This window comes from Apodemus sylvaticus, chromosome 10 (assembly GCF_947179515.1).
Source record: "Apodemus sylvaticus chromosome 10, mApoSyl1.1, whole genome shotgun sequence".
In the NCBI taxonomy this organism is placed as follows: Eukaryota; Metazoa; Chordata; class Mammalia; order Rodentia; family Muridae; genus Apodemus; species Apodemus sylvaticus.
Window position 1 is genome coordinate 95,280,446 of NC_067481.1, and position 21,065 is coordinate 95,301,510.

At 55.5% G+C, this 21,065-nt stretch overlaps 3 protein-coding genes across 6 annotated transcripts; 1 reads left to right on the forward strand and 2 right to left on the reverse strand.

Annotated features, from left to right (window-relative positions):
• Nucleotides 1-3,751: 3,751 nt before the first annotated feature.
• Nucleotides 3,752-8,030, reverse strand: Rpusd1 (RNA pseudouridine synthase domain containing 1). Of its 3 annotated transcripts, none has more exons than XM_052196853.1 (6): nucleotides 7,899-8,030; nucleotides 7,305-7,493; nucleotides 7,051-7,174; nucleotides 6,769-6,871; nucleotides 6,545-6,646; nucleotides 3,752-4,838 (listed from the first exon to the last, which is right to left on the reverse strand). In XM_052196853.1, exons 2-6 carry the CDS (start codon nucleotides 7,484-7,486, stop codon nucleotides 4,429-4,431), a joined length of 921 nt encoding a protein of 306 aa, XP_052052813.1. In that variant the 5' UTR covers nucleotides 7,487-7,493; nucleotides 7,899-8,030; the 3' UTR covers nucleotides 3,752-4,428. The 3 variants fall into 3 exon arrangements, with proteins under 3 accessions (XP_052052813.1, XP_052052814.1, XP_052052815.1); XM_052196854.1 differs by having other exon boundaries at nucleotides 7,305-7,515; XM_052196855.1 differs by lacking the exon at nucleotides 7,305-7,493 and having other exon boundaries at nucleotides 7,899-8,029.
• A 227-nt stretch (nucleotides 8,031-8,257) lies between these two features.
• Chtf18 (chromosome transmission fidelity factor 18) lies at nucleotides 8,258-16,626 on the forward strand. 2 transcript variants are annotated; one of them, XM_052195894.1, is made up of 22 exons: nucleotides 8,258-8,437; nucleotides 8,580-8,759; nucleotides 8,855-9,002; nucleotides 9,160-9,328; nucleotides 9,907-9,999; nucleotides 10,085-10,137; nucleotides 10,245-10,383; nucleotides 11,017-11,226; nucleotides 11,699-11,796; nucleotides 12,015-12,138; nucleotides 12,230-12,378; nucleotides 12,480-12,573; nucleotides 12,865-12,963; nucleotides 13,032-13,162; nucleotides 13,557-13,704; nucleotides 14,455-14,679; nucleotides 14,770-14,919; nucleotides 15,012-15,142; nucleotides 15,648-15,792; nucleotides 15,876-16,007; nucleotides 16,287-16,344; nucleotides 16,429-16,626. In XM_052195894.1, exons 1-22 carry the CDS (start codon nucleotides 8,347-8,349, stop codon nucleotides 16,563-16,565), a joined length of 2,904 nt encoding a protein of 967 aa, XP_052051854.1. In that variant the 5' UTR covers nucleotides 8,258-8,346; the 3' UTR covers nucleotides 16,566-16,626. The 2 variants fall into 2 exon arrangements, with proteins under 2 accessions (XP_052051854.1, XP_052051853.1); XM_052195893.1 differs by having other exon boundaries at nucleotides 8,259-8,437; nucleotides 8,577-8,759.
• Nucleotides 16,627-16,676: 50 nt separating this feature from the next.
• Gng13 (G protein subunit gamma 13) lies at nucleotides 16,677-18,576 on the reverse strand. Its single transcript, XM_052195895.1, has 3 exons — nucleotides 18,487-18,576; nucleotides 16,917-17,048; nucleotides 16,677-16,786 (listed from the first exon to the last, which is right to left on the reverse strand). The coding sequence occupies exons 2-3, from the start codon at nucleotides 17,012-17,014 to the stop codon at nucleotides 16,681-16,683; spliced, it is 204 nt and encodes a 67-aa protein (XP_052051855.1). The 5' UTR covers nucleotides 17,015-17,048; nucleotides 18,487-18,576; the 3' UTR covers nucleotides 16,677-16,680.
• Between the last annotated feature and the right edge of the window lie 2,489 nt (nucleotides 18,577-21,065).

The following is a 21,065-nucleotide window of genomic DNA, read 5'->3' on the forward strand; positions in this document are numbered from 1 at the left end:
ACAGCAGCTCATAGCCCCCCAGGAGTCCCAGAGTCCTGCTGGTAGGGGCCCCATCAGGATTGAGTTCAGACCACTTGGCTGGTTCAGTCTTGCTCAGGGTGGGTCTCTCAGGGCTCCATCTGGACCAGTGTAACTGGCATAGTGGTTCCCAGCTGCTGCATTTGGTACTAGTGAGGGGCACCCACTTTAGGGGCCTCCATTCTGGGAGGGCAAGGTCCTGGGGACACTTTTGGGAAAGGGTCACAAATATAGTGGACAGGCTGATCCTGAACCCCAGTATTAACCTGGGGTCAAGGGCAGACTGCCAGTGGGGCCTGACTCCATTGCTGACCTGGGGACAGGTTTTGGCAAAAGTAATTGTTTGTGTGTTTGTATTTATTTGTGGTCCTGGTATCGAACCTAGGACCTTGAGCATGCTAATCAAGTACTCCAACAAATTACACCCACTGCTTTGGCTTAAAAGGCTGCTCTGAACGCGGAGCTGCCTCCTGGGAGGAGGTTTCATGTGGTGGGAGGGTCTCCATCTACCCACCACATGACACTCAGGTAGGTTAGCCCAGGTTGGCAGGAGGGCAGTGTCCACATTCTGGCTTGGGCAGAGGTCATATACTGAGATGCCCATTGTAGGCTTGACCTCTAGGGCTGCCCCTAGGCCTAGGATCAACAAATGATCATAGCAATAGAGTCATAGCTGATAGGCCTACACCCCAGCCCTCTCTTCTGTTGTGGCTAACTGAACCCTGACACGGCCTCATGCTAGTTCAAATCCTGACTTTGCAGATGAGTATATGGGGGCCCAGAGAGGCTGAGTGAGTGGCTCTAGGGCACACAGTAAGTGCCATTGTCAGAGATCCCTGGGCAAGGTCTTCAGCATACTGCCCACGCTTAGCTTGACCCTGGCTGGAGTGCTGGCCTGGCTGGCCTTGTCTTCCAGGGAGCCATGGATAATTGATTGCTGTATATCCTTCCAACCTTGCCTACCTCATAGCCATGGATGAGGGTGAATGTGCAAAGGTGGATCCCCCACTGGGACTCTGGATCCTCAGCTGGCGACGTCCCACCTGGCACAGGAACAGGTGCTAATCAAGTAGGTGAGGGGCCTGGGAGACCACAAGAGCTGGCTGGGATTTTCTAGGCAGACATAGTCTTTGGAGTGTTTTCTGGAGCAGGGCATTGCTCAGGCCTCTGCTTCACCTTCCCTCCAACCTGGCTTGTCTGTCTGTCTGTCTGTCTGCCTCCCATCTATCTCATTCCTTGCCCCATGGCCTCAACTTTCCACTCTGTACCCGGCCATTGGGATAGCTCTGAGACCTCCCACCGCTTACACTGCCCATTGGGGTCTCTCCCGATGGCAAGCTACGGCTGGCACACTGGTGCTGCCTGGGCCGCTTAGCACCCACCGCTGGAGGCTGGCAGAGCCGGTGACATGAGGTTGCATTCTTTGGCTCCCAGAGCTGGTCTGTGATTATGGAAGTTCAGAGGAGCACTGGCCTTGTCTGGGGACCCACCTGAAGCTCCCGTGCCCTGGTTATGGTGCCAGTCACTGCTTTGCTTCCTGTCCCACCAGGGCCATGCCTACCATGGGGGATTTGCTTCTCTTTGTGATATTTGTGTGCGTGTTTATGTGTGTGTATGTATGTGAGTGCATGTGTTCATGTGTATGTGTGCACGTGTTTATATGTGTGTGCATGTGAGTATGTGTTTATGCGTATGTGAATGCACGTGCATGTTTATGTGTATATATATGTGAGTGCATGTGTATGTGTTTATGTATGAATGCATGTGAGTGTATGTGTGTTTATGCATGTGTATGTATATGAGTGCATGTGTTTGTATATATGTTTACACGTGTTTGTGTGTGTTCATGTGAGTACACATGTTTATGTGCCTGTATTTGTATGTGAATGCATGTGCATGATTATGTGTATATATGTGAGTGCATGTGTATGTGCTTATGTATGTGAGTGCACATGTTTATGTGTATGCACATGAGTACCCATTTGTGTGTACATGTGAGTATACGTATTTAAGTGTGTATTATGTGAGTGCATATGCATGTTTATGTATTATGTGAGTGCATGTGCATATTCATCTGTGAGTGCACATGTGTGCATGCATGTGTGTAGATCAGAAGACAGTCCTGTCAAGTTTAGTCTTGCCTGGTCATCCATATTGTTTGAGATAAGTCTTCTAGGTCAGAGCTGCGTACACCAGGCTACCTGGCCCATAAGCCCTGAGCTGGCACATAAGTTTCTGAGGAGTCTCCTGTCTCTATCTCCTATGTCATGGTAGAAACTCGGGATTGGAGCTAGCGTGTCTGGCTTTATGTGGATTCTGGGGATCAAAACTCAGGTCTTCACACTTACACAGCAAGTATGTCGTCACCCACTGAGTCATCTTTCCAGTCCTTCCAAAAACTGCTTTTTAAAACAGAATCTCTGCCAGCAGGCTGGCTTCCAACTTGTTATGTAGCTGAGGGTGACTTTGAATTTGGGACCTTCTTGCTTCCCACCCTTGAGTGCTGGGATTACAGGTGTGCACCACCACACAAAGGATTGTTTGTTGGTTTGTTTGCTTGGATATCCTGCTGGGGTTGGAACCCAGGGTCTCAGGAATGCTAAGCGGAGCTGAATGCCCAGCCTCTTCCAAATGGGATGATTTGCCCTTAGTGGATGAAGAAGCTGCTGGCTTGGCTTCTCAGAGGCAGTGGCCCTTTTCTGAATGAAAAACAGCCTCCTTATGCAGGAGCTGCCCACTCTGGCACGTGTTGGTGCTGAGCTTCCCGAAGAAAGTCTTTTGGGAGTCTTGATAGATCCCTGCCTGAAGTCTGGCAGGGACGAACCCCTGAGAACCACAAAGTTGTGAGGTTGGCCCAGCCCCACTCCCTACAGGTCTATGGAGTCTTAGGATCCAGGGGCAGATATTCTGGTAACAGGACCCAGCAGTGCCCCTGTGTGGTGATAACAGGTGTGACAGCTGTTGAAGGGAGGCGGGAGCTTTGGATTTGGCTGCCAGGGAAGTGAGGGCCCAGTGCCTGGGTCTGTGGATATCCCTCCAGATCACCGGTAGGACCAGGCCTGTGCTAAGTGAGGGACATCCTGAGGCACAGCAAACAGGAAAAAGACCCATGGAAAGAAAATAAAAACAAATAAGTAAATAAATAAATAAAGCATGTGAGTGACCAATGGGGGCTAACATGGCCTCCCAAATTACTTCAAGCTCTCCTTTTGCAGATTGGGAAACTGAGGCACAGGAAGCAGAAGCAGGGCCTCATGGCCCTGACTTCTATGAAATCTTTACTAAGATATAGAGGGCAGTGGCTTCTGGTCTGGTGCATCATGGGAGTTGTAGTCCAAACCCAAGTGTGGTGGCAATTGAGAAGACATATTGCAGTGGGAAGGGACTGAGCAGTAGCCACATGGCCACAGAGGGAATGTTGGCTTTGTGATGTCCCTCCCATGAGCTCTGGGACTCTGGGCACCTAGGCTATAGGACAACATGAACAGTGGCTCTCCTAGAGACTCTGGTTGAAAGCTGCTAAGATGCTCCTAACCAGGAGGGACCTTCTGGTTCCTACTAAGAACCCCCAATCCCAATCCAAGTTGCTCATTGTCTATGGGGCGAGAAAGGGCAGCAGCCATGGCCTTAAGGTCTATAGTGGGTCCTGCTAAGCATTCATGGGCTAGAGGTCTGCCAGGTTCAGCAAGGAAGGGTCAAGGGTACCCCACATCAGATAGTCTCATGGTCACTCTCAAGATTGATCACACAACATTTATTCTTAATCCTAGACCCTAGCTGCAGCCAGGGTGCTGTGGCTGTGCTGTGACAGACAGTTAAGGTCCAGAAGGACCCAAAGGCTGGTGCTGATACTCTATGGCTATGTGGCAGCCAGGCAGGTGGTGACATGGTCAACACTCCAGCTAGGAGCTTGTAGAGCAGAAGCAGCATCCATGGCAGGTTTAGAGGGCTGGGCATGCATGGAGGTCGCCTCTGTAGATGCCCTAACACACCCCCATGCATTGGGGCCAAGCATTAGATGCAGGCAGAGGAGGTGAGGCCCTGGCAGAGTTCAGGACAGGCAAAGGCACCTGACAGTGGTGGGCAGCAAGAGACAGGTTGGGAGCTGCAGGTGACCCAAGTCCAGGTAGGCTCATGCTAGGATGGCCCTTCTCAGGCACTGTGGGGCCCTGAAGGGTCCTTGGTCCTGGCTTTGCCCTTCCTGGCTAGGGGCTTGGGCCAGCCTGGGGTGAAGCTAAAGAGGCAGAAAGCTGTTCCAGAAGGAAAAGCCTGAGCTTTCTCTGGAGGAATGCTGAGAGAACACTTACCTAGTGGACATCTCTCCTACTGCCTGAGTGCCCTGGCCTCTAGCAATCATGGCTGCCTAGGTGCTGAACCTAGCAGCTCTCAATTCCCAAAGCCCAGAGGCCCTTAGCTATCCGGCTCTAGCGTCCACTCTGATAGCCACTGCAGGCACGATGCTCTCTGTGCCTCAGTCTCAGGAGGAGGCCGACCTGGCCTGGGCTGTGGGGTGGAGGGGCTGCAGGGCCTTGGCCCTGCACCCATAGGGTCGGGGTCAGGGTCAGTCCGCAGGGCCTGGATGAGCTGTTCAAGGGGTTGGACACAGGTACTGGGACTCCAGCAGGCATCAAGGGCAGGCAGGAAGGGGTCAGGTGTACAAGCCTCCACACGCTCAGCCTCTGTGGGGATGCGCAGGTAGAAGGCGTGCAGCATCATGCGGAAGGGTTGGTCCTCCTGGTCCTCAGCCTGTCCGTAGGTCAGGTCACCCACGATAGGGTGGCCAAGGGCACTGCAGTGTACACGAAGCTGGTGTGTCCGGCCTGTGGAGTCAGGGATGGGAGGTCAGGCTGGGAGGAAAACCACTTTGTCACATCCCTTGCTCTTATAGTGTCCAGCAAGTTTTCGGGGATGGCTTTAGAGTCTCCAGGCAGCTCCTTGGCTTTCTGTTGTGTGTCACAGGAATGAACCCAGGGCCTTGTGTATATTAGCAAGCATTTTACAGATAACATACCCCCAATGCTCTTCTTTCTCTCTTTAAAATTGTTTTAAAGCCCATTTTAATTTTGTGTGTGTGTGTGTGTTGTGTTCCTGGATGTGTGTGTGTGTGTGTGTGTTGTGTTCCTGGATGTGCTTGCTTGATGCTATATTGGTGAAGTCAAAAGACAACTTTTTTTGCGGGGGAGACAGGGTTTTTTTCTTTTTACTGTGTATGCAGCCTTAGCTGTCCTAGAACTCACTCTGTAGACCAGGCTGGCCTCAAACTAGCCCTGGCTGTCTTGGAACTCACTCTATAGACCAGATGGGCCTCGAACTCACAGAAATCTGCCTGCCTCTGTCTCTAAAGTGCTGGGATTAAAGGCAAGCACCACCATTTCACTGTTCAGAAGACACCTTCTTCTTCTTCTTCCTTTTTTTAAAAGATTTATTTACTTTACTTATATGAATATGCTGTAGCTGTCTTCAGACACACCAGAAGACGGCATTGGATCCCATTACAAATGGTTGTGAGCCACCATGTGGTTGCTGTGAATTGAACTCAGGACCTCTGAAAGAGCCGTCAAGTGCTCTTAACCGCTGAGCCATCTCTCCAGCCCCCTAGAAGACACCTTCTAAGAATCTCTTCTCTCCTTCCACCATGCTGGTCTGTTGTCAGGCTTGGAAGAAGGCGCCTTCACCTCTGAGCCACTTCACTGGCCCCTCTCCCCCCTTTTGTTTTCTGGAGACAGAGTCTCATATAGCTAAAGATGGGCATGAACTTCTGATCTTCCTGCCTCTATCTCTAGAGTGCTAGAAATATGTGTCTGTGCTAGCACACCTGTTTCCCTAGTCTCCTTTTTAAAAGAATGGATCGCTTGCTAGGCTGTGGTGGCACGTGCCTTTAATCCTTCTGGAGAGGCAGAGGCAGGCGGAGTGCAAGGCCAGCCTGGTCTACAGAGTAAGTACTAAGGCAGCCAAGGCTTCAGAGAGAGAAAAGAAAAAGAAAGAGAGAGGGGGGAAGAAGAAGAAGAAGAAAGAAGAAGAAAGAAGAAGAAGAGAGAAGAAGAAAGAAGAAGAAAGAAGAAGAAAGAAGAAGAAAGAAGAAGAAGAAGAAAGAAGAAGAAAGAAGAAGAAAGAAGAAGAAAGAAGAAAGAAGAAAGAAGAAAGAAGAAGAAGAAGAAGAAGAAGAAAAGGACAAATCTCTCCTGAGTAGCTGCTTTGTAGATCTGTGCCACTAAGAAGGGAGGGCAGGGTGGGGCGGGGCAGGGCAGGGTGGGGCAGGCCCTTGGTATGGGATTCATTATATTCCTTACTACAGATCAGATAGTGAACTCAGGACAAGAGACTGGTCTGGGGTGGGCCGTGAAGGCACAGCCAGGGAGACACTTGATCTAGCCAGAGAGATCAGTTTGACTGCCAGGATCCATCCAAGCAGCAGCAGTGATTTTGCTATCAGCTCTGCCCGCACACCTGGTATAGACCCAGGCAGACCACAATGTCTATACCTCAGGGTCCTTTCTTATATGATGAACTCCTGGCCTGGACATACCCGTAAGTGGCTTCAGCAGCACTTTGGACACAGGGTCACCAGCATACAGCCCATGTTCCAGGACCAGCAGCTCTGTGAGACTTGGCTTTGGGTTCTCACAACCTAGGTGAAAAGGTAAGTGTGAGGGTCCACTGGGCCAGTCCTAGAGCCTGAGCCAACCGTAGTTTACACCCGTCTGGCTGTTCCCATTCATTCCCACGGCCCCCACAACAATCCACTATTACCATCAGTGCCCTCGATGCACATGGTATGGGTCCGCCCCGTTGTGCTGTTCCTGCCAATGGCATAGTTGATCGTCACTTGGTTTTCCTGGACATGGCCTCGGACCTGTCGAGCAAGGACATCACATATGACTCACTGGGCCATGCTGCCATCTCTGAGAAGGATGTGGCTGAGCTCTACTCGGGCACATAACCTGGCACGGAACTTGGGTTAGAGGAGCCTGCTGGAGTAGGCTGTGAGCCTTGGGTCTCCACACGGCATCCCAGGAAACGGCCAGCACTTACCAGTGCCAGGTAGGCTTTTGTAACTCGCCGTTCCTTGAAGCATTTGTAAGCGCTGCCCGCAGCTGCTTTATTCAGGGCCACGCACAGGGCTCCACTGGTGGAGAAGTCCAACTGGTGGCAGAACCTGGGGAGGGGCAGAAGGACAGCCATGGTTGGATCCTGTGGTGTTCTGGTTAGCACCTCTGTGGCAGAGTCCAGTGTCCCAGCATCCTCTGGAAGGATGCTGCAGGGGGCTCGCTGTGTTGGCTGTGTACCTGAACCCATAGCAGGTGTCAGGGTCAGCCAGCTCTGGGAAGTGGTGTCGGAGCTGCTTCTGTAGGGTCAGGGTCTCCCGCCAGGTCTTGCTATCAATGCGCAGGTCCCAGTGCTTGTTCACCACCAGGAAGTCGCTGCTCTGGTACACGATGGACAGATTTTCCATGCTGCCAGGCTCCATGGTGGGGCTGCACGCAGGTGGGAGTGAGCCTGGGGTAGGAGGGTGCCTGCCCTGGACCTCAAGTGCTGTGCACACCTACTGGGGCCAGCACCTGCTGGAACCCTTTATGCCTTCCACGAGGGGCCAGGCCGGGGCGCGTCAGCTCCGGAACAGGAGTCTGGCCAAAGTCAGGAGATTCTGACTTGCCATGGACTCAGGGTAAGGGAGCTCTCCCTGACCCGATGTGGAATAAACAGCCTGGTTGTCCAGTTCACGCCTACACACTTCTCGCTAGGTTTAAGGACCTTCTCTGAGTAGGCAAGAGAGACAGGGGTTGCTGTGCCCTGATTGGCCCGGACCACCCAGGACTGCAGGCGCTCCTTAACTTGCCTCCCACCAGCCTGTGACCACAGGCAGACCCTTTAGGACTTACCTGCAACAGGGTCAAGGGACCAGGATGCCACTTCTCACCCGTGCATCCAACCTTGCTTCCGTATACTAGGAATCAGGTCTTGGCCTGGCTGGCACGCAGCTCCGCCTTTTCGGCCTGCCCATTCCCTTGCTAATGGATGGTCATATTGGCCAATGGCATTCCGCACCTGGAGCTCCGCCCACTGAAGAATAGGGAGGCCGTTCCCGAATGGTCTGCGCACGCACCTTCTTAGTACCACCTATTTCCCCGCCTTCCGCAAGAACGAATTACTGTACAGGCCAATAGAAAGCGTTCTTGGTCCTCCACTTTAACCATTGAACGATTATTCCTCTCCTTCCGCCCTCTGTGTGTGGCTGTTGATTGGCGGTCCTGGGAGGGGTGGCGCGCGGTGGCAGCGGCGCGGGAAGTTCTGAGGGCCACTTAGCTGTGGGAACTGTGGTCTGGCTCCATGGAAGACTACGAGGAAGATCTGTATGGTGTGGAGGATGACTTCCAAAACCAGTTCGCGGCCGAGCTCGAAGTGTTGGCTGAGCTGGAAGGTGGGCGCGGGTCCTGGGTCACGACTGACCCAGGTCGAGGCTGCATCCTGCTGCAGCATGGAGAGCTGTGTGGATGGGATAGGTAGCGGCTGGGAGTTCGCTTCTTGATGTGTGTTGCTGCTGTCAACCTCTATCTCAGCAGGAACAGGGAACCTGGCTCCTTCTGGGACCCTTCAGACTCCGGCGAGCCGCCCCCCACTAACCTTCGAAGAGGCTATCGCTGGTGGGGACACTGTCCCGCGTCCCTGCCCTGCAGGGTCGCCAGGAAATGACAGACGCAATACCAGAAAGAATGTTCGTAGGGACCAGCCCTCGCCCTCCAGTACGTCCGATTGGGGACTGGGCACTTAAGGTCGGGGAATTCTGAGGATCAGTTTCCTATTCTTCCTCCTCCTCTTCCTGCCTCTGTCTCTGCAGGCCCGATGGTCAAACGGCCCAGGTTGGACGTGGTGAAGAGGCTGAACTTCGAGCCAGATATGGAGGAGCTCTTGTACCCCGATTCCCCTCCAGGGGACATCACCCCCCCACCGAGTCCAGAGGTCTTCCCTGAGATGTGGGATGCTGGGTGTGTTGTTGAATTCTGTAATTCTTGTAATTCTGCCTTGGAAAGCTGCCTGTCCCTGCATGAGGCTCTGGAAGTGGCTGTCTGTGGGAAGGCAAGAGGAGTGAGTGTGGGTCCAGGCACCCCACTGAGAGTGACCGGAGATGTTTGTCCTTCCTAGGCCCCCAGATGCTAGTGCTGACAAAGACCTCATGCAGACATTGCCAAGTCCCCGCAATCCTGTTCTGAGACGGCCTCCTGTCTTAGAGGATTATATCAATGTGACGTCCACATGTGGAGAGCGGGCCTTTTTGGTGCTTCGGGCTGACCTCACAGGCACTGGGGTGCAGGTGTGTGACCCTAGCATGGGATTTGTCATGGCGTTGGTTCTTTTATATTGCCAATGGGCTTGCAGTAGGTTCTGAAGTCAGTTTCACCTGTATGAATTCCTAGAAACAGGCACACCCAGGTAGTCCGGTGTTGGAAACAGCACTGCTACTTTTGGGGGTATGTGGCCTTAGAGTGCCACCTTGTACCCCATATATTAGCTTTCTTTTTTTTTTTCTTGGATTTGGTTTTTTCGAGACAGGGTTTCTCTGTATAGCCCTGGCTGTCCTGGAGCTCACTCTGTAGACCAGGCTGGCCTTGAACTCAGAAATCCACCTGCCTCTGCCTCCCAGAGTGCTGGGATTACAGGCGTGCGCCACCACCGCCCTGCTTATATTATAGCTTTCTGTTTCTCTTTTCCTCTTCCCTCACCCTAAAGCTGACCTCCCTTGGACCTGGTCCGTCTGAGAGGCAGCATCCATCTCCTCTCTGATTAGGCAAGGTGTCATCTCTCTCTGTCAGCCTTTTTTGGGGCGAAGGGCACTGCAGGTGCCTCCATGACCTGGGAGGGTTACAGAGCTGACAGATCTGTCTTACTCAGAACCCTCTTCCGGATGTCCGATGGCGAGGCCGTGGCCAGCTGGATCTGCTGGGTGTCCCCTTCACTTCCCTGAAGGAACAAGTTGACAGCAAGGTGAGTTTAGTGGGGTGGGGAGTGTGTGTGCTGAGTGGGGTGCTGGTGGGACTTGTCCTGACCCCAGCCTGTCCTGTTTGTATAGAGGCGACAGCAGCTGCTCGAGGAGGCCCAGCAGCTTTCGGACGCTCTACATAGGTGACGCGCACACTTACCGCCCCGGGAACCCCTGTTGGTTTGGGCCTATATGGTGGGCATGGCCACTGCGACCCCTCTGTAGTGAGTCAGGACTTGCTTCTCTTCAGCCTCAGGTCTGACGGGGAGGCGGCCACGCTTGAGGGGCCCTCTGCTGAGGAGCCAGTCCCTGGTCAGGACCCTGCTCATCACTGCCTCTGGGTGGATGAGTTTACACCCCAGCACTACACGGAGCTGCTCAGCGACGACGTGAGTTCCTGTTCTCACTCAAGTGGGACTGGCTTACCTTATCAGCAGGAGGGAAGGGCCAGGGTCCAGCTGATGTTTGTGTGGGTGGGCCACTGGGTACTAAGGATGATGTGGGGGCTCTGAGTGACAAATGGGGAAACTGAGTCAACACAAAACTAGTTTACTGCTAGTTGACTGTGACCTGCCGTGGGCTTTGTTAGAGGTCTGGATGTCCTAGCCCAGGGGTTCTCAGCCTTCCTAATGCTGTGACCCTTTATTCAGTTTCTCTGTTGTCGTGACCCCCCCAACCGTAAAATTATTTTCATTACTGCTTCATAACTATAATTCTGCTACTGTTATGAATCGTAATGTAAATATCTGTGTTTTCCAGTGGTCTTAGGTGACCCCTCTGAAAGGGTCATTGGCCCTCAAGGGGGTTGTGACCCACAGGTTAAAAACACCGTCCTAGCCTGTCTTCTTGCTCTCCCTCAGCAATTGGTGCCGGGTTGTCCTGGGGTGAGCATAGGGTCTCAGAGGCTGGAGGCCTCAGTGAAGTTGTTGGTGAGCGGAGCCTGGGCCTTTGGAGCCTCAGCGCCGCTGTCTATGTTGAGCATAGGCCTTGGCACGGCCCCGCCCTTTACTCTGCTCTTCCAGTTTACCAACCGCTGCCTCCTCAAGTGGCTGAAGCTATGGGATCTTGTGGTGTTTGGCCATGAGAGGCCTGCCAGGAAGCCCAGACCCGGTGGAGAGCCCACCCGGGTCGCGAAGGAGGCCACAGCCCCTGGCAAATGGAAAAGCCATGAGCAGGTACTGGAGGAGATGCTAGAGGCCGAGCTGGACCCGAGCCGGAGGCCTCGGCAGAAGGTAATCCCCACAGGGGCCTGTGTGAACATAGAGATTGGGGCTTTGCCCTCTGGGTAGCCAGTGCTATTGCAGCAGTCTCTGTGGTGGTGGTGGTGGTGGTGGTGGGGGGGGGGGGGGCATCTGTGAGGCATCTTTAACTCTTCTAGAGTCTGTGTGTTCAGTGACATCAGGGTTGGCAGCAAGTGCTAGTGTTGTGAATCCGAAGTGAAATCCATTCTCCCCAGGGTTTAGATAGAGTCGGCCCGGGATGCTGGGCAGTGGGGGAGGGGCTGGTGTTCCTGTCAAGTCCCCACATAACTTGCTTCCTGGGCAGGGTTTTCTCTTACTCTGAGTATCCCGGGTGCTCTCATTCGATGGCTGGAGTATGGGGAACGGTGATCAGCCTCATTTCTAGTCCCTGGCTACTGGCCAGGAGCTAGCTCTCTGGAGGCTGAGGGCTCGATCGGCAGTTTGTCCTCCACTTTGACTGTAGGTGGCGCTGCTGTGTGGCCCTCCAGGACTAGGCAAGACCACACTGGCACACGTGGTCGCAAGGCACGCAGGGTATTTTGTGGTAGAGATGAATGCAAGGTGAGTGGAGGAGACCCTCGTCTGGGGGCTTCTGTGATGTTGAGCCTGTGCTACTGGTCCCAAACCCTGGCTGGTGGGTGGGGCTAGGGTCCTGGATGTGTAGGCTGGGTAGGGACAGGTCTTACTGAAGTTGGTGGTAGCTACATCCTGTGGGCTCCTCATAGCATCCTACTGGGATGCTGGCTGCTACCTAGTAACTCGTGGCTTCGCTCTTCCAGTGACGACCGTAGCCCGGAGGCCTTCCGTACACGGATTGAAGCAGCTACGCAAATGGAGTCGGTGCTGGGTGCGGGTGGGAGGCCCAACTGCCTGGTTATTGATGAGATCGACGGGGCCCCCACGGTGGGTCTCTGCAGCCTAGGTGGGTGGGTGGGCAGGCAAGCTGGGTGCACTGGGGCTTTGGTTCGCTGACCTCTTCTATGCCTCCCCAAAGGCGGCCATCAACGTTCTCCTGAGTATCCTGAATCGCAAGGGTCCGCAGGAGGCGGAGCAAGGAGGCACAGCTGTGGCGGCAGGGGGGCGGCGACGCAGGGCTGAGGGGGGTCTCCTGATGAGGCCTATCATCTGCATCTGCAATGATCAGTGAGTGTGGTCGGGGGGGGCGGGGCCTTCCAAAGCAGACCGGCCTGCTGGCCTAGCCCTGGCATGTCCTTCGTGTGGCCACTGTAGATCCTGTCCTGCAGGTTCACACCTTCTCTGAGGCAGCTAAAGCAGCAGGCTCTTCTGCTCCACGTCCCACCAACTCTGCCCTCCAGGCTGGTGCAGCGGCTCCAGGAGGTCAGCAGGGCGGGGGGAGGGGGGCAGCTTCCGTTAGGAGGGGGCAGCTTCCGGTGGGAGATGCAGCTGCTATTCTGACCCCCCTCCCCACCACCATGTCCCTTCCCTCTAAGCACCCTGGTTCTGTCTTGTATTGAGTTGTCAGGCTGTAGTATAGTCCTGTCACAGGAACTGCGCTCTACTCTCTGACTGCCCCCAGCACAGGACTGGTCACCCGCATCCAGGGAACCAGGTCGTGGCCACAGGGTTGGCTGCATGGGGCAGACACTCTAGTGCTTATCCTGCCTCTAGATCTCCCTGCAGCACGGCATGCGGTCTGACCCGGGTGCACTGGCTGCCCTCTGTGAGAAGACTGACAATGACATCCGTGCCTGCATCAACACCCTGCAGGTGGGCGCACGGCTTGGGTGAGGCAGGGTTGGGGGGAATGGCTGCCGCTTACTCCACCCCTTTTCCAGTTTCTGTATGGGAGGGGCCGGCGGGAGCTGAGCGTGAAGGATGTGCAGACCACCCACGTCGGCCTGAAGGACCAGCGCAAGGGGCTGTTCTCCGTGTGGCAAGAGGTTTTCCAGTTGCCCAGGGCTCAAAGGTAGGTAGTCCAGGGAGCGTGAGCAGGCCAGCCTTGGTTGGGATGTCTCTGTTGCCTAGAGCCTTTAGCCGCAGCCTGCTGCTGCCAGGGGCCTCACTGTGTCTTGACAAGGGACCTGATTTGGGTTGGGAGCCCAGTTTCTGCCCCAAGGGGAGTTGGCTAGAGTCTCCTAAATCTGTGGCCTAGAGGATGACCCTCCCTGACCTTACCTTAGTCAGTTCAGAGAGAGGCTTTTGCTACTAGTCGGTTCTACTTAGAGATTCTTGCACCTTCAGAGTGATATAAAACAGGCCAGCCAGGGCTTCCCTCCGAGCATAGGGAATGTGGCTAAGATGGCTGCCAGCACCTTTGCTCTCATTGGGCGTGGCCCAGCCTCAGCACCCTCTACTTGCAGGCGCCTCGTGGGCCAGGACCTGATGCTCCCAACACATGCTCTCCTGCTCAGTGAGGCTGACAAGGCCTCTCTGACTCTGGCCTCCCAGCGCTTCTACCACATCCTGCGTGTGACCACCTCTGCAGGCGAGCATGAGAAGGTTGTCCAGGTACCTGTGCACACCTCAGCTCTTGTGATGCTGGCACTAAATGAACAGACACTGAACAGAAGATATCCTGGATGGGCTCTAAAGTAAAGGGTGTGGGTGGACAGGTATCGGGCATCTGGGGATAGAAGGATTAAGGACGGGTCACAAGGAAGGACCCTCAGGCCCAGCAAGGGAACTGAAGGAATAATGTTAGAGGTGACAGGAGGCAAGGATCTTAGGCATCTAAGGTAAGTTTTGGGCTGGTAACTGGGAACCTCTGTGAGGTAGACGCTGGGGCCTGGGCTTACAGGGACTAGATGCTAGCTGGATGCTAGCTAGATGCCCATGGTGTGGAGAGCAGGGAGAGGGTATGCACTTGAGCAAGCGGTGCTCCCCTACTCCCCAGAGGGTCTGGCTTAAGCTGCTTCCGGCTCTAAGCAGCTTTGGATTAGTTGGGAATCCACTGACAATCTGGAAATGTGCAGTTGAGAGGGGCTATGGGGTATGGCCAGTGGGAACTGGATTCACACAGGCAAATTGGGGCAGCTATACCCTGAATCTTGAGGATATAGCTTTATGCCACTTCTGGAAGGGTTGGGGACTGAACTTGCCATCCCATTTGTCCCGTCCCTGGTGTTGGCAGCTAATCCCTACCCCTTGGACTTCGCAGAGTGGGAGTGCTGGTGAAAGGGTCTCGAGGTTGATGTTCACGCTGTGGGGGAGATGAGGGGCTCGGAGGGTCAGAGGTCCATGCCTGCTCACCTCTCGTAGGGCCTGTTTGACAACTTCCTGCGCCTCCGTCTTCGGGACTCCAGCCTAGGCACGGTGTGCTGTGCCCTTGACTGGCTGGCCTTTGATGACCTGCTGGAGCAGGCCGCCCACCACGGCCAGAGCTTCCAGCTGCTGCGCTACCTGCCCTTCCTGCCCGCAGCCTTCCACGTGCTCTTTGCCTCCAGCCACGTGCCACGCATCACCTTTCCCAGCAGCCAGCAGGAGGTATGACCACTGCTCAGGGTACTCAGGGTCTGGCCCCAGGGGTCACCCGGCCCCACTCACCCAGTCCTGGTGACTCCCTTTCTGTCCTAGGCCCAGACCCGGATGAGCCAGACAAGGAACCACATACAGACACTGGTGTCAGGTATGGCACCGGCCACCCGTAGCCGGGCCACACCACAGGCCCTCATTCTAGATACTCTCTGCCTGCTCCTGGATGTCCTCGCCCCCAAGCTGCGCCCCGTGAGTGTCAGACATGAAGGAAAGGATGGGTTTGTGGCCAAGGTGGCTCCGGGCCTTGCTCAGTTGCCCAACCTGAGCCTCCTTGACCCTAGGTGAGCACACAGCTGTACAGCGCCCGTGAGAAGCAGCAGTTGTCCAGCCTGGTGGGCACCATGCTTGCCTACAGTCTCACCTACCACCAGGAGCGCACGCCCGATGGGCAGTACCTCTACAGGCTGGAGCCGTGAGTGCCCCTGTGCCTGGGGCAGAGGGATACCTGGGGACATGTGATGTGTGTGCCAAAGCCAGTGTGGTCTTGGTGAGGTGTCCAAGGGGTTGTGGGTTGCAGTTTAGGTCTGGCACAAATGTGGCTGGTACTAGGCCTCAACCTAGATCAGGCACAATTTTGATTCCGAGTTTCAGTGTAGGGGTCATAGAACCTCCATCCATCCCAGGGAGGAGAGCCTATGCATCTGCAGCTCCTTGGGGCTCTAAGGGCTTGAGGCACAGCAGCAGCCCAGTGAGGGTCCCGGTGTCACTGCCTGTTCTGGTTCCCTCCGTGTCACCCTGTGCATTTCCCTTGTCTTCCACTTAGAGTTGGGGGGTCCCCAGCTGCAATGGGAGTAGGATGTAGCATTGTCAGGACCTTGTCCTACACCCAAGGTCTTGAACCTTGGTATATGGGTTGGTGCCACAGGCAGACCCTGCCTCTGCCGACTGGTACCCTGGTACCTCACCTACCTGGGCAGGAATGTGGAGGAGGTCTGCCGCTTCCCTGAACTACCTGCCCGCAAGCCCCTCACCTACCAGGCTAAGCAGCTTATTGCCCGGGAGATCGAAATGGAGAAGATGCGGAGGGCAGAGGCTTTGGCCTGGGCTGGAGGCCGCCCCCAGGTAAGCTTACCCCAGTGTTGAGACAGCATACAGTACCAGTGGTTTGGCCTTGGCCAGACACCTCTCCTCATACTTCCCTTCAGGCGGACCAGGGTCCCTCAGGGCCTGCAAGTCTGCAGACGGACAGTGGGGAAAAGGGGACAAGGCAGCCTGCCCCACGTAACCATGAGCAGCGGCTCGAACACATCATGAAGAGAACGGCTGTGCAGGAGCAGGTGTGTGTGTGTGTGTGTGGGGGGGGCTGGAGAAAACAACAACAACAAACAAAAACAAAAAACAAAAAACAAAAAAACCAAACCCATGAACGGAGGGCAGGGCTTGCCCCAAGGCCCAAGGAGCCACCTTTGGTGTGGCTCCCAGAAAGAGGGCAGTGGTTAGGAGAGGTGCTCCTAGTCACAGGCCTTGCTCAGTGGCCTTGGAGTCTCCTCTCACCCGGGAAAGGCCTAGGTGTGCCTGCCTGTCCACTGGCAATCTGATGGTCCCTTTTCTGCTAGCCCGAGAGGGACTTCTTTGGACGTGTGGTCATCAGGAAAGTGGCAGTCCCAAGCAGAGGTGTGTATGGGTCACAGAAGGGAAGGAGGAGGGGTGGAGGCATGGGCTGGGGTCTGCTGAGGTGCCACCTTTTGGTCCCTACAGAGGTTGAGGCCCCCCAGAAGGACACGGATGAGTGGCGCATGGGTGTGGCGGTGGGCAGGAGTGAGGTGTGGTTCCGGTTCAACGAGGGCGTCTCAAATGCGGTCCGGCGCAGCCTGTACATCAGGGACCTGCTATAGCCCCACTGGCCCGGGACAGCAGGCCGCACCGACTCCCACGGGGAATGTACTGAAGCAGAGACGCCTGGAGAAGTCTGTTTATAAAGTCACGCCTTACAGAGGGTGCGGGTCAGCCTCAGAGGATGGTACATTTGGCCTTCTCTACCCAAGGGTTGTTCTTCATCAGGTCCGGGTTCAGGAAGGGGTCCTTGGGGATCCCATCCTCGATCCACTTGAGAAGCCTACGAGTGGGGAGTTTCAGTGAATGCCCGTCATTCCCACAGACCTGCCCACTGGGGTGGCAGGTCCTGGTTCACACACAAGGGGGCAGTGGCCGGGCAGGTCAAAGGACACACACCACAGGGCACTCACTCGGGGATGGTCTTGGATGACATCTCCCTCTTGAAGGCCAGTTGGTACTTGAGGCTCTCCACCTCCTTCTTCATCTGGGGCACATCCCACTCTTCCATGGCGTCGGGGGCGTCGGAGGTAGCCAGCCTGAGGCTGGTGGGCGGGCGGGAGAAGGGAAAGAGCTGGGTCTGCAGCTCCCACCCCCACCTCCACCCCACCCCACCGTCAGCCCCAGGACACAGAGATCCTGGAACCTGCTGCCCATTGGACCACACCACCCACTGGCCCTTCCTGAGGTCTGCAGTGATGATGTTGGCAGAGGGCCTGGGCAGTGCCACAGGGACCCACTAACGAGATCCCTGGGCCTTCTCTGCCCAGTGGGGCTGATTAGCTGCCAAGCAAACTTTCCGTTCTCGGCTGGGCGAATGAGCCTGAGAAGGCCCAGCCCTGGATTTGGAGGGCAGACTCCTCCCTGCCTCGGGAGACCGAAAAACGGACACCTGGGCATCCCGAGCAACCCCACCCTCCCACCAGACCCACTTCCAACTCAGACCCTGCGTGGGATGAGGGCCCTGAGATGCTGCGTGCTGCCTGGCCCTCCTGAATGCCTGTTTTGCATGAGTAAAGAGGCCAAGAGGCCAAGTTAATCTCGGGGCTGGTTGGATTTGGCTGCAATTTGCATGTAAGGTGGGGTATGTCCAGAAGGTCTGGGGACACAGGCCTCTCAGCAAGCCCAGGGCTTGGGAGGCGGGTAGCCTTCCTGAGGCCAGTGTTTTCAGACCCAGTCACCAATCACCGACTTGACTAGGGAGATCTGTCAGTTGGGGCACAACAGCGGGCCTCCCTTTACCCCTCCCTATCTAGGTGCACTCCAAAAGACCAAGTCTCTGGTTCTCCCTCCAATCACAGCCTCCACGACCTTGAGAGGGGTCTGGCACTGAGTGCCAGACACTTCCGGGCAAAGCCTCTATCCCGGGATACTGCAGCTGAGCTCGCCCTGGGGAGAGACTAGGACCCAGCGATGGTACAGCCTTCAGAGTGGTCCATCCTTAAGAGGTCCTGGCAGGGCTCGCAAGGAACCAGTGAGAGGCTGGGTGGGCTAGTATTCCTGGTTGTGTGGGGCCGCCTGCAGAGTACCTTTCCCAGAGACCCCAAGTTACAGTGCCCCACCCTGCTAGGTTCTCCCGCGCCCCACACGCCGACAGGCACGTGGGCGGAGGATCAGCTGCGGGTCCTCCACATATGGGAGCACCTAGGCTAGGGGCATGGCCCACTACCGGCCCTACCTGCGCTGCTGCCGCCGCCGGAGCCCGGCCGCCGGTGCACCCCGAGACGCCCCCGGCCAGGCGCACGGCGGCGCACACGGGCACTGCGGGCGGCGCGCACGGCGCAGGACAGACGCGCCCCCGTCGCGCAGCGATGGCTCCTGCGCCGCTGGACTCGATCTGTCGGCCGCCCCGCCCCTGAGGCCCGGAGGCAGTTGCCCTGGTCCCAGGAGTTAGAATTAGCCTAGGGGCCCCCACCTGGTCAAGCCCTAGAGCCCTGGAGTTTGTTTCCCCCTCCGTGTGAGGGCTCTGTTCATTGGACTTACTTTTGAAGGAGACAGCAAAAGCAGAGATGTCAAAGGCCGAGGGATCTGTGGAGTGAGGCTGGGCTGTCCGAGTCCGGGGAGCCCAGGCAGCCGCCCCGCCCACACTTGCCACCTGGGGCCCTGGCACCGCCTTCACAGGGTTGGGCTGACCCCAAGAGCTCCCTGGGCTGCTCTTACAGCCTCGGCAGGTCTCCCCTGGGATGGGACATGCAGCAGTGGGGTCTAGTCCCGTCTCTCCTGGGTCAGCTAGAACTGCTGGCATCCCAGTTCGACAATCTTGTGATACTGGGACCAGAGCCCTAAAAAGCAAAATCTGCCACACCCAATGAGGCTTCTCTGGTCAGGGCCCTCCTATGCACCTGGGCCCTTTGGGGGGTGAGTAGGCCAGTTTCTTAGCTGGTGCTGCATGGCCTTTGCATAGGGGAAGAGTACTCCCTCAGCCACAGGATTTTGTCAGCCACCTCCCCATTCCTCAGGGACTCTGTAATGGGGCAGGGGGCTAGCCCTGCGGTCAACTAACCAGAGCAGCTCCTCCCTCCAGCTCGCTTCCCAGTGTCGCTGTCAGAGGTACACCTCACAAACTCCTGGGGGAGCTGTGCTCTGGGGACCTTCATATGACGCAGGCTGCATCCCAGACTGGGGGCCTCAGGCAGCAACAGTGGCCCCTGGGAGAGGGGCCCGACCAGGTTGGAGCGCCATAAAAGCAAGCCTGTCCTGGGGGGGGGGCAGGGCCAGGACCTTGCTAAGCCTTCTGGGTTTGTTGAATGGCTATTCTGCCCTTACCTAGACAACAGGACAGGTCAGAGTTAGAGGAACTGAAACAGTTCAGAGCCCACCCTGCCCAGGAGATGGCCTGGAACCCTGTAGGTATGATCAAAAGACAGACAAGGTCCCTGTCCCTTGGAGTCTCGGGACCATCCATCACACAGCAGGCTTCCCTGGGGTTGATCAGTGAAATGGGGTCACCATGCCTTCCTGGCCCCTGATGTGCATCAACATGTGGTTAGATCAGGAGGCGTCTCTGGAACTGGGGCACGCTAGGGAGCAGAGAGATTATTTATCATGGATTTGGGGGTTGGGGGAGCTTAAGGTTAATGGTGCCAGGCCTCAGGGCAGATGTCGCTCTTCCTGGTAGGGTGGAGGCCTGTCCTATCTCCCGGGACCTGTGCTCACACTCCCTCCCTGTGCCTTTTGTGCATTCGGGACTGGCTGCACACCCTAATACTTAGGCCATCATGGATGTCCCTGGCAGGAGAAAAGCTGGGAGAGCCCCCAGAGCACAGTGAAAATAGGGAGGAAGAGGGCCACTCTAGAGGCTGAAGGACTAGGTGACCTCCAGAAGGCCCCAGGGTGCCTACATTCACTGAGATGAGGTAATGCTTCTGACTGCGCCCCAATGGGACTATCTATCTTTTTTTTTTTTTTTTTTTTTTTTTTTTTTGGTTTTTTCGAGACAGGGTTTCTCTGTGTAGCCCTGGCTGTCCTGGAACTCACTCTGTAGACCAGGCTGGCCTCGAACTCAGAAATCCGCCTGCCTCTGCCTCCCAGAGTGCTGGGATTACAGGCATGCGCCACCACCGCCCGGCTCCAATGGGACTATCTAAACCCTCAGGTGGCCTCATGGAGTTCCTATTGCTGAGACAGTAGGTAGTGAGACCAGCCTGCTTCAGTGTCCGGCAGCCCAGCCCCAAGGCTCTGGCTTCAGGCTTTATGCAATGTATTAGACTCAGAGAAGTCAGTTAGGGGGATGATCGGGACAAGGGAGTGAGTCCTGGAGCAACAACAGGTCCCAGACGTCATCAGGTCTTTGATGCCTATTAAGAGGGCCTCCCACTCTCCACAATGGAGGCCGGGGGCATCTCAGGGTGCACCAGTGGCCGAGCTCTGGAGACAGCAGCAGCACAGGTACAGCCAGTTGTAGGCTATGCCCCAGCCTGAGTGTTCTCATCTGTGGAGGACCCACAATAGGGATTCACATCTGTTAGCCAGGTGTCCTTTAATCCAATCACTTGGGAGGCAGGGGAATCTCTGAATTTTAGGCCAGCCTGGTTTACATAATTCCAGGTCAGCTAAAGTCTCAGAACCATCAAACCATCATCAAACAAACAAACCAAAAATATAAATAAAAAAGAAAGAAAGAAAAAGAAAAAAACCCCAAAAGATACCATCTGTTCTGAACCTGTGAGTCCCTGTCTGGGCTGAAACAAGGACTCCATGACCCCTTAGTTCCTACCCTCCCACCCAAGTGGAAACTTCCCTAAATGTCCATCCCAGTCCTCTCAAGCAGGAAGCAGTGTGGAGGGGTCTTGATGCTAGAGCAAAGTGGTAACAGGATACAAGAGATTTGTAAGATGCTGGCTGTAGCAGCATATACTTTTACTACAAGTACTTTGAAGGCAGGAGGATCTCTTCGAGTTTGAGGGCATCCTGGTCTAGATATTGAGTTCCAGGCCAGCCAGGGCTCTATAGTGAGACTCTATCTCAAAGGAAAAACAAACCCCGCCCCCTGCCCCCAGGTTGATGGAAGGAGGACTTTCAGGAAAGAATACAGTATTCTGCTGATCAACAAGTGTGAGCTG

Coding starts and splice junctions, on each gene's coding strand:
- Rpusd1 (XM_052196853.1), bottom strand. CDS start 7,486: ATGGAGCCTGGCAGCATGGAAAATCTGTCCATCGTGTACCAGAGCAGC. Junction 7,175..7,304: donor GACACCTGCTATGGGTTCAG/GTACACAGCCAA, acceptor GCCCCTCCCCAG/GTTCTGCCACCAGTTGGACT. Junction 4,839..6,544: donor GCTGCTGAAGCCACTTACGG/GTATGTCCAGGC, acceptor CTGACTCCACAG/GCCGGACACACCAGCTTCGT.
- Chtf18 (XM_052195893.1), top strand. CDS start 8,347: ATGGAAGACTACGAGGAAGATCTGTATGGTGTGGAGGATGACTTCCAA. Junction 11,227..11,698: donor GCCGGAGGCCTCGGCAGAAG/GTAATCCCCACA, acceptor CTTTGACTGTAG/GTGGCGCTGCTGTGTGGCCC. Junction 13,163..13,556: donor CAGTTGCCCAGGGCTCAAAG/GTAGGTAGTCCA, acceptor CTCTACTTGCAG/GCGCCTCGTGGGCCAGGACC.
- Gng13 (XM_052195895.1), bottom strand. CDS start 17,014: ATGGAAGAGTGGGATGTGCCCCAGATGAAGAAGGAGGTGGAGAGCCTC. Junction 16,787..16,916: donor TCATCCAAGACCATCCCCGA/GTGAGTGCCCTG, acceptor CCCCACTCGTAG/GCTTCTCAAGTGGATCGAGG.